At 33.1% G+C, this 10,197-nt stretch overlaps 1 protein-coding gene across 5 annotated transcripts; it reads left to right on the top strand.

Annotated features, from left to right (window-relative positions):
• The first annotated feature begins 447 nt into the window (after nt 1-447).
• LOC118047800 (protein MRG1) lies at nt 448-8,956 on the top strand. 5 transcript variants are annotated; one of them, XR_004687378.2, is made up of 12 exons: nt 448-762; nt 1,472-1,525; nt 1,664-1,677; nt 2,976-3,121; nt 3,564-3,599; nt 4,259-4,299; nt 4,572-4,673; nt 6,151-6,230; nt 6,992-7,161; nt 7,468-7,557; nt 7,894-7,978; nt 8,515-8,570. XR_004687378.2 is itself a non-coding variant. In XM_035057175.2 (11 exons), the coding sequence occupies exons 1-11, from the start codon at nt 625-627 to the stop codon at nt 8,600-8,602; spliced, it is 954 nt and encodes a 317-aa protein (XP_034913066.1). In that variant the 5' UTR covers nt 454-624; the 3' UTR covers nt 8,603-8,956. The 5 variants fall into 5 exon arrangements, 3 of the variants coding, with proteins under 3 accessions (XP_073266550.1, XP_034913066.1, XP_034913067.1); XR_004687377.2 differs by lacking the exon at nt 7,468-7,557 and adding an exon at nt 8,834-8,956 and having other exon boundaries at nt 454-762; nt 8,515-8,684; XM_035057175.2 differs by lacking the exon at nt 7,468-7,557 and having other exon boundaries at nt 454-762; nt 8,515-8,956.
• Nucleotides 8,957-10,197: the final 1,241 nt, after the last annotated feature.

Below are 10,197 nucleotides of genomic sequence, written 5' to 3'. Positions count from 1 at the left end.
ATTGAATACGAGATTGACCATGTAATTTTGTATTGTTTTATACATTGGTTTTTTTTTTTATTGAATTTTTTCTTTTCTTCACAAATTTTAATAAATTGATAATTAATTTAGGCATACAAAGTTGTAATTGAAAAAAAAAATGAAAATGGGGAAAAAAATTGAGCCATTGTGGTATTTTACCTATTGAAGGGATAAATCATGAAACAATCAATGTAGTTTCATACTATATATATATAGAAAACTCACTTTTTCCTAAAAATGTTTTTTACAACAAAAATACTTTTATTGAACAAATTGAAAAGAAATATGAACTCAAACATTTTCAGGAAACATGTAGGTCACCCATTAAATTGTAAGAGGAAAAAAAGAAGAAATAAAACAACAAAATAAATAAAAATGAGAAAGAAGGAAAGATAAAAGGAAAGGAAAGAAGTAAAAAAAAATACTGAGAAGCTTAAAAAAACTGAAAAGGGTGAAAAACACGCTCCCCCTTATTTTCAAACTGGAAAAAAGAAAGCGAAACTCCCGGGACCAGTCGTGTCTAAACTCTCACCGGATAGAGAAGCAGTGAGTAAGATTAAAGCTTCCCCCCCCCCCCCCTATCGACTTCAGTGAAAGCGAGAAATGGGGAGCTCATCGAAAGACGATTCCGGAAGCGACGCCGAGGCTTCAAGCGGCGACAAAACACCTTCTAATTCCAGTCTCTTCTCCGAAGGCGAGCGCGTCCTCGCCTACCACGGACCCCGCATCTACGAGGCCAAGGCATCTCTCTCTATAAGATCTTTCCTTTTCTATTTTTTTTTATTTGTGCCCTATGATTTTGTAACTGATGTTTATTTTAATTTTTTTTTAAATCGACTTTTTGTTAATTTTAGGTTTTGTTTTTGGTGGTTTTAGTGTTTAATTGTGATTTTGCTTGTTTGAATGGAAATCTGTGGTAAATGGGGTGAAAGTGATAGTTGAGGAAATTTAAGGTTTTTTTAATAGCTTATTGTTGAAATTAGGGTTTATAGAAGCTGGAATTTTGATTTTTTTAGCGTAACAAGTTTAATTTGTCTTGTTATTGCAGAATACTAACAATTATTGGTTTCAGGGATTTCAACTGAACTAAGTAAATTTCACTGTGACTTGTAGTTGCTGCAGTCTCCATCTTTCTGTAATAAGGAGCATTTTAGTGTGGTGGAGAGTAGTGTTGTTTTCTATGGATGTGACCTTTCAGTTCACAAGTGTTATTTTATCATTTTTTTTTTTAATGAAATTAAGATGCCAAGTATTTTTGAGTTGCCTGGGAACCACACGCAAGAATCAAGGGAGTTTAAAATTGTCTTGATTTTGGATTTTTTGCTGTAGATGAGATTGGATTTTCCTTGGAAACAATGTGTGTGTTATCTAATTTCTTTTTACAGCATATTATATGTTTTTCATTTCTAGCATTTTAACTTTTTTTTTTAAATGTTCTTTTAAATCTTAGGTTCAAAAAGCTGAGCTTCGTAAGAAGGAATGGAGATACTTCGTCCACTACCTTGTAAGCTTCTCCTAGCTATTCCTTTCTGAATGACTTGTTCTGGTTATACAATTTTGAATGACTGAACCGCTGAGTAGTTGACTGGTACAGTATTACCTTGTTATGATGTTAAGTGATGTGCCTTTTGCTGTTTTACAGGGTTGGAATAAAAAGTGAGTATGCATTTTGTTCTTTTCCTGTTGCTATATATTTTGGCTGAGATTTTGGAACTGAATAGGTCAGACTGGAACATTGTGAGGTCATTTTCTCTACCTCTTTTTTCTCTTCAATCTAATCACGTATAAGTCCAAGTTTCTTGGATGCTTTATTTATTCATGATGTGATTCCCCCCTGCTTTTCCCTTTAAAAGTTAGGATAATATTAAGACGTTTCAAGAAATGAAGCAACAACTATGGCGTTTTGCAAAACTGACAATAGCAAAAGTAAATAACTAGATATCTATTTTACGCTTTTCATTATTGTTACATTTAATGCCATTGCACTCATCACATGACAATAATTTTCCAAGATTAAAAGTCTAGGTTTTTTCAATAAAATTTCATAAGTGAAGGCCTCTTTCTTCTCTGTTTTAATGCTTTTCTTTCATTGATGCTAGTTTTTTTAGGAGTTTTATGATCTTAATTCTATACAACTATAAACTTTGTTTAGAGTACCTAGTCTGACATTTTCCTTCCTCTATTTCCTTAAATATTTCCTCCTGCTATGTGTTTTTAATTATTTTCTATAATTGTTTATCAAATACTGTTTTATCTTTTCCTTTTACTAGTTTATTATGGTAATTTATTACACTGACAAGGTTTATCATGACAGGAAAGGGTTGGAGAAAAAAGGGGGGTGGGGCAGTTGTTACCATTTGAAAGACAATGATCGATTGTGTATGAGATATATTAAAAAGAAACATATAAATCAATGTCACATTAGGGAAGTAGGAAACTGTTGTCCTATTATAAAGTTTAGCTAGCTATAGAATAGCTATGGTTTGCCAGTAACTATAGGCATGCTAAGCAGGTTTTGGAAACACATATACTTGAGGATCTTTGCTGGTTTTGCTGTCTTTTAATTTAATTTGGAAATTATCTTTTTAGATCAACATAGCAGATATAACTTGAATGAATTGAAAACAAACGATATTTTAGTTTAGAATAATAAAAAAATTATCAATTGGACAGGTAAAAGAGAAGCTACAACTTATAAAAACAAAATCTTGTCTTTGATGTTTCTTCTATTTCTCAGCTGGTGAGCCCTCTTGTTGCATCTTTTTCATCTTAGCATTTGTTCCTATTGTCATTTTTTTTACTACTTAGCCCCATTTGTGAATTGGTTTATGTTATCGCTGAAAGGTTTCTCGGAATTGTTTTTTTTTCTAAGAGTTTTATTTCGTTAATAAATATACCCTGTTTCAAAAAGGGACACAGAAATCATTACTGTGGGTTGGACATATTGCCAACAGTTGGGACGAATGGGTAGGCATGGACAGACTAATGAAACACACTCCAGATAATGTCTTGAAGCAGCAGACCCTGGAGAAAAAACAAGGTGTAGACAAGGGTTTGAAGCCTGGACGTTCTTCTCAGACGAAGCCAAAAAACTCTACTGGTAATCTTCAGTTTTATTTATACACATGTTTTTTCAAATTTATCTTGTATGTGTTAATGTCCAAATGGAGATTTTCAACAAGTTCTGTTCATTTAGCTTGTGGTGTGTGAAAGTCTCTGAGCAACTGTTGGCCATCTAGAAGACTTTTTTTTTCTCTTCCTTGCCTGAGAGAATCAGCTTATGGGTTCTTAGGTCAAAGGAAATACTCAATTGATGTTCTCTCCCTTTTCAATAACTCTTACTGTTATATTTAGACAAGACATAACTTGGGGACTTAACTTTCATTTTGTGCTAATATATGAGTACCTTGAATGCTTGTTCAGGTTTTTATAGTCAGATTCACTTTTCAATATTCTTGGCAATGTCATGGCTATGAAACTGCTAAGTGATAGCTAAGCTCATAACTATTTCAATTTTATAAAAATTAGTTTTTGTTTTGTAGATTCAAAGATGGACAAGGAAGATCCTAAAAGCAATGGTTTGTTCCCTTACCTTCCTTTTCTTTCCCTCTTCATAAGCACAGTTTTCATTGTTTTATTAAGTGACTATTGGTTGTCATTATTCTCCAGTAGAAGTCCTACCACAAGCTGGTATGATTTTTCTGCTTGTTATACATTGCTAGTCCTAGATTTGTTTTTGCTGTTTATTTTCTTTATATAGAGGCCATCCTATCAGGCTTGCACCTGCGAATTGGGCAGATGTTCTCCAAAAGAGGATGAAAAGAATTTTGTAGTTTAATTATTTTCACCCAAATAAAGTTGTGGTGCCATAGGACTTTGTATGGAGCTTGACATTGGCATTGCTATCTGTTGGTCTTAGGTTTTTTATTTTTTTTTCCCAGCATCATTTTGTTTCATCTTGTGCCATATTGACTTGCATTAGGTAGTACACCATTATAAACATTTTACTAGTAAAAACTGGGTCTTAATTTCATGATTGCCAAAGTCAGGGGACATATTTACTCGGCTTTTATTCTATTGCAATCTTGCCATCTTGAAATATTCAAACAAGTTGCATTTATATTTAGTGCCTTTTTTTTTCCTTTACTAGTGGTTTATCTTCAATTTGCCTCTTAAATGATATATGCTCGTGAAGACAAAGAAATTTGTTCTTATGAATTGTCACTGCTTCTTGCAGTGGCAAAAGGGAAGAAGCGTAAAAGTGATTCAGGAATGGAGGTTTGTTTCATATTATTTCATATGGTGCCTTGGCATACCTTTTAATTTCTGAAGTATGTGTTGGACAGCAGTTTTGGCCTGCTACATCTTGTTGTTGCTCCGATCTCATCTGTTTTGCCCCCTTACTGCTTTTGTTAATAATTTTTCCTTCATTGAAGACCAAGCTGAAAACAAGCATACCCTCACAATCAGATTCTCTATTTCAGAAACTTCATTGCTCTTCTTAGATTCTTATTGAGATTCCTCTTAATATTGTGGTTTCAAATTGTTAGAAGGATAATTTACCTGTAGAAAAGCTTGTCAAGATCCAAATTCCATCAACACTAAAGAAGCAACTTGTTGATGATTGGGAATTTGTCACCCAGCAGGACAAGGTATTCACATATTTTCTCCTATTGCTATTATATTGTATTCATTATGCGAATTGTTTTTTTTTGAGTTAGTGTAGAAGCCATAAAGTTCAATTATTTCCAAATAGCTTAATGGTTTTTGCTTCATTGAATATAACCCTGCATACATTTAATTTACAAGTCTATCCAGTCATTTTGGATGTGTTACCATAATCTTTTCTTTGGCAATTTTTACATACGATCTTGTGAACAAGCCTTTGACAGAGCACCTTTTTTACCTTGACCCTATTCTTTCTGGAAATCCTGTTACTCTTGAATTGCATTCAATTTAAATCACCTCTCTTGCTGTCCTAATTATTAGGGTATCAACACTACAGTGCATACATTATACTTGTTAAAGAATTAACTCTGAAATTCTATATCTTGATGATTATAATTCCTATTTTTTTCTTGTTTACAATCAAAACAGCTTCTATAATGCTGAACCAGCAATGCAGCTACTTTTCTGTTATCCAGCTTCAGTTTTCTGGTTGTACTTTTTTGTGATAAAAGGGTTGGCTTTTTACAAATATCAATCAGGAAAAAAAGATTTGGTGATTTTCTTAGTTATTGGATCTTGCAGAAAAAAGATTCAGGCTTTTTTCAAATATCAATGAATTGTAATATTGTTCTTTGTTGAAAATCCTAATATCAACTTCTTTGTCCTTTGACACCTTTGTTGCTCCTGAATGCCATACATGTTAAAACAGCCAATGCCAACCCATCCAACACAAGACCATCGTCCCATCCTAAGAGCTTGGAATTTTCCCACAAAATAGTTGGCCTTTTACACTTTAAAGGTTTATATTTTTTAGCAAAAGATTTTGGATTTTTGGTATAAGGATCAGATTCTAGTGAAATTCTGCAAGTAAAAGAGGAAACTGTGAGACCTACACCCCTGTAGTGATTCAATTCACTCTAGATGTTCTAGATATTCTTCTGAACACTGTCCTTGTTTTGCTTTCTTCAGTATTGTGGTGTATGACTATGTTCTGTCTTATTGCCATTTGTTAACCTTGATGTACTCGTGGTACTCACAAATCGATACATGTAATGGGATTTGTGACAAAAGTATTTTTTCTATTTACAAATTGAAATTAATGTAGTTTCCCCATTTCTGGATAGAAGATAGTTCAACACTGTGCCACAGTATTTTTTGATTGGTTCAATGTGTTTCCAGAATGTGAAATTTTCCATATGCAGATTTCAAATGAAAACACACAAAATAACCAAGTGAACCTATTATTCAAAAACTCAATTTATTGATCAATCAAAATCCATAGCCTCCTTTCTAATGTCTAGCATGCTTTATAGAGGCACCAAAGTCCGTACAAAATAGAAAATCTAAACCCACTAGGAAAAGAAAACGTTTCTGCTTATCTATCATTGGAGTTTAAGTTCAATCTTCTTTTTAATGATATAGTGCTCTGATTTGTTAAAGAACCTCTCTTTTTAAATGCAGCTTGTTAAACTTCCCCGGTCACCAAATGTGGATGATATTTTGACAAAGTACCTAGAATATATGTCGAAGAAGGATGGCATGTGAGTTTTGTTCTAGCTTCTGCTGACATTACATGTATCAATTATAATTTGCATATGCTAGGAATTTTTTTCTTTCCTATCAGCTATTTTAGTATATATTCTCAATTGCATAGACCACCATAACAGTGATCTTATTCTCTGTTCCAATGGTTGATGATAGATCAATTTTCAGATGTTTTGAAAGAGAATATCCAGCGTATCTTCAACAGAAATTACATTGATTCTCTAGGAAAGCAAAAAAATTAGACGAACATATCTCAGTGAATGATCCATGAATAATACCTTCCATCCATCAATATTGTGGAATATTACTGGTGAAGATGTTAATAACTTACCTGAATGGAAGGATGTAGAATGTTTTATTTTGAATCAGAATGTTAAAAGTAAAAGGTGAAGCCAGAGCACCAGGATGGGAAAATTGATTTAAAGTTGCAATAAATGGTCAAGACATGAAACATTTCAAAAGGCCTGAATTGCTTGGGATTCAGATTGGGTTGAGCATATATGAGACCAATTAATGCTGATATATGCTCAAGCTTCAGAGTTGATTTTTGCTAATGCAACATGGATTATGTATGCCACAAGTCACAACTGTGCTCTCATATGGGCCTCCGTAAAGGGCATTGATGTCAAAGTAGACATCAATCAATTATTTTGCTGATTCTGCATTTATCTCACATTTTCTGATGTTACTTAATATCTAGGTTCATGCATTGGTTGCATCAATAATAGTTGCATGGATCATGTTTTCTTGGATACAGGATAACTGATTCCATTGGAGAAATTTTGAAAGGAATAAGGTGTTATTTTGACAAAGCATTGCCTGTGATGCTACTATACAAAAAAGAGCGTCAACAATATCATGATACTGTCAAAACTGATGTATCTCCATCGACTATATATGGTGCTGAACATTTGCTGAGGCTCTTTGGTATGCTTATCATAAGCACTTGTGCTTTTTAGCCACTTATAATTTTTACATTCTTTAGTTGTTTGACCATCATATTTTTGTTTGATAGAGTGTTGAAGCTATTGCTTTTGATCAGTAATCTTTAATGAAAGCTGATATGGTCACCAGTTGTGTTGTCTTAATGAAATGTGTTTTATTTTGTTCTGTCTGAAATTAAATTCAATCATTGTTGTCTGGAGGCAAACATTAGTAACTTTTATATGGCCTTCCCTTTTCTTTTCTTTTTTCCTTGAGAATTTTATATAGCCTTCTTAATTATTGTAACAGTTGCAAGTCCAATTTTCTACAACCTTTCCTCTGAAGCGAATTACCTTGACAGATGGGGTTTTCCTTAAATGTTTAAAGACACCCTTATGGGTAGGTTACAGTTTTTCACATTCTGAGCATTTGTTAGATGGTTATTCGAAGGCCGAGCCTTTCCAATGTTATTTTCACATTTTAACCAAGTCATGTGTGCTTGTGCTGGTGATTGAAACCTTGATAGAAGCCCACAGATGTAGTTAGTTTTGAAATCACCTGCATTCCTTTGAACATCTCACAGCAAAGAACACTGTCAAGAATTTGAAATGATATATAACCCAGTTTAATGAGGAACTACTTTTTGTACATGGTGTGCACTTGTGCAAGTGACTTTATTCCTTATTTTAGGAGTTAATTTTTCAGACTTATAATGTTACTTTTTCCTCTTTGCAGTTAAATTACCAGAGCTCTTGGCCTATGTGAACATTGAAGAGGATACATCAACCCGCTTGCAACAGAAATTACTCGACTTTCTCAAGTACTCACTCCATCCCTGTTCTTTAGAAAAAATAAACACTGAAATTCAATTGAAATTAAAATGAAAGAGAAAAAGTTTGGTTCCCACCACTGGCCTCATCTTCATTGTGATTGGCTTCATATCAGACGTTTACTTCATTAGGAATATCTTTTATCAATGGATCGAGTTAATTAATAAAAGATATTCTTCACATTCAAGCAATTATCAGAAAGCAAAATCTTTTCTATCATCATTGTTGCCTTTGACCAAGGAGAGTAGTTAATTCACGCATGCATCAACAAATTTCTAGGCTCATGAAGAGGCACTTCTAATGTCTGTGCTACACATTGATAATGATCCATAATCTACCTTCTCATAAGTAATGCACTACAAGCTGGTAAATATCAAAGGCTGCCTTTAAAGATTATGGAACATAAAGGAATCTACTTTTACAGTGATCTGGTCAAGCATTGTTTATTCCTTTCCTGCCTTCTCATATATTCAATCTCTTAACTGTCTTGCCTTGACCCGTAAAAAAATATATTCTTGTCTTGCAGATTTCTACATAAGAACCAAAGTACTTTCTTTCTTTCAGCTTATGATGGATCTAAAGTTTCTGAAGGCAAAGTCAAAGGGAAAGATTAGTGAGCTGCTGTTATATGTGCCCTCTCCATGCCCGTTATTGCTGCCGTCATCAATTTGGTGGCCAACTGACATGACCAAATTGGTATGCCATTATCTGCTTTAACAAGACGCGGAATGGGCATCCATTTGTTGTTGTAACAGTAGTATTTGTTAATTCTTTGTCCCCCCAGGGGGAAGGATGTTTTAGTATAAAACATTTGGTAGCTAACTCTGTACAATGGCTCGTCGCAGGCTATTACATGTTTAAATGATTTGGCGGTGCATTAGTCAGAGGTGCAACAATGTGTGGTTGTAATCGAGACGTAACAACTGCTATTAAACTACGTTTGCAAATCACAACTTGAACTTTCTCAAGCTTGCATTTCAGCTTTGCATGGCATCCCAGATTGACTATAGCTTCACGGTTATGGTTATTCATGAGATCATTTATGTGCCTAGCTAGGTTCATCGAAACGCCACACTTTTGAGACTTTCTGCTATAAGATTGGGTGATAAATGGGGCGGGATGCTCGTGGCCATGCTCTATCTTGTCCAGACACTTCCTTGTAAAAGATATTACTAACTCATACACTTCTTGCATGATTACACTTAAAATTGTGTCCCTCCACTTGTATTTTACCTTTAACTTGATTTTCGTAATGTTATTCTCATACCCTCTTATTGTTTATCACTGGTAACTCCTCTTTTCAATTCTTTATTAAACTAAACAAATATCAATAAAAAAAAATCAAATAGTAGAGTTCAAATCATCAAATTCAAGAGAAAAACAAACAAGAAACTAAAAAATTTTTAGGAATAACTCGAAAAACCCGAATTCAATATGGAATAACTCAAACAAAACATATTCAAGATTGAACTTCATGACTTGCTTTTAAGAAAATTAAACACCAAAGATCAACAAAGAAAGACTTTCTCGAAGAATAACTAAATAAAATATATTTAAAATTAAACTTCTTGACTTGCTTTTATGATTTTTTTTTTTCCTTTTTCAATGCCAAACGCAATTAAAAAGACTTTTTTTTTTTTTTTTTTTTTTTTTTAATCAAAGAAATCGCAAATCAGAAAAGCAAGGAAAACCCAATTCAAGAACAAGATGAATTTTGCGCTAATTATCTTGAATATGTGCACAAGATGAAATCAAACTCTATATGGTGTGATTTTGATGTAAGGAATAATTTTCTATATTGTAATCTTTTTAAAAAAAGAAAACGATAATGAAAACAAAACAAGAAATTAAAAATAATGAATTTGATTATATAGCCAATCTCTTACACTGAATTGATGTAAACAAGGAAGGCTAAACCTTATAATTAGATTATAAAACCCTGACCCATTGATTATTTGAATCAAGAACCAAAAGTATATGGTTAGAACACTACAAAGATGATCTCTTTGATAAGTTTTGAAAAGTTCAATGATTAACCCAAAAGCAAGAGTGCTCATATAATTTTTATTCAAAAATCAATACATCTTCACATCCAAAAAAATAAAAGGTATTTATATATTTGACTTAAACAAAAATAAACCCTAAGTTGAAAATTAAACTCAAATAACTAACTAATTAAAAGTATGGATAAAATAAAATACAAAGCCCA

This window comes from Populus alba, chromosome 7 (genome assembly GCF_005239225.2).
Source record: "Populus alba chromosome 7, ASM523922v2, whole genome shotgun sequence".
NCBI classification, from domain to species: domain Eukaryota; kingdom Viridiplantae; phylum Streptophyta; class Magnoliopsida; order Malpighiales; family Salicaceae; genus Populus; species Populus alba.
The sequence above is the reverse complement of the archived record's forward strand: the minus strand, read 5'-3'. Positions and strand labels throughout refer to the sequence as shown.

Coding starts and splice junctions, on each gene's coding strand:
- LOC118047800 (XM_035057175.2), top strand. CDS start 625: ATGGGGAGCTCATCGAAAGACGATTCCGGAAGCGACGCCGAGGCTTCA. Junction 4,674..6,150: donor TTGTCACCCAGCAGGACAAG/GTATTCACATAT, acceptor TTTTAAATGCAG/CTTGTTAAACTTCCCCGGTC. Junction 6,231..6,991: donor ATGTCGAAGAAGGATGGCAT/GTGAGTTTTGTT, acceptor TCTTGGATACAG/GATAACTGATTCCATTGGAG.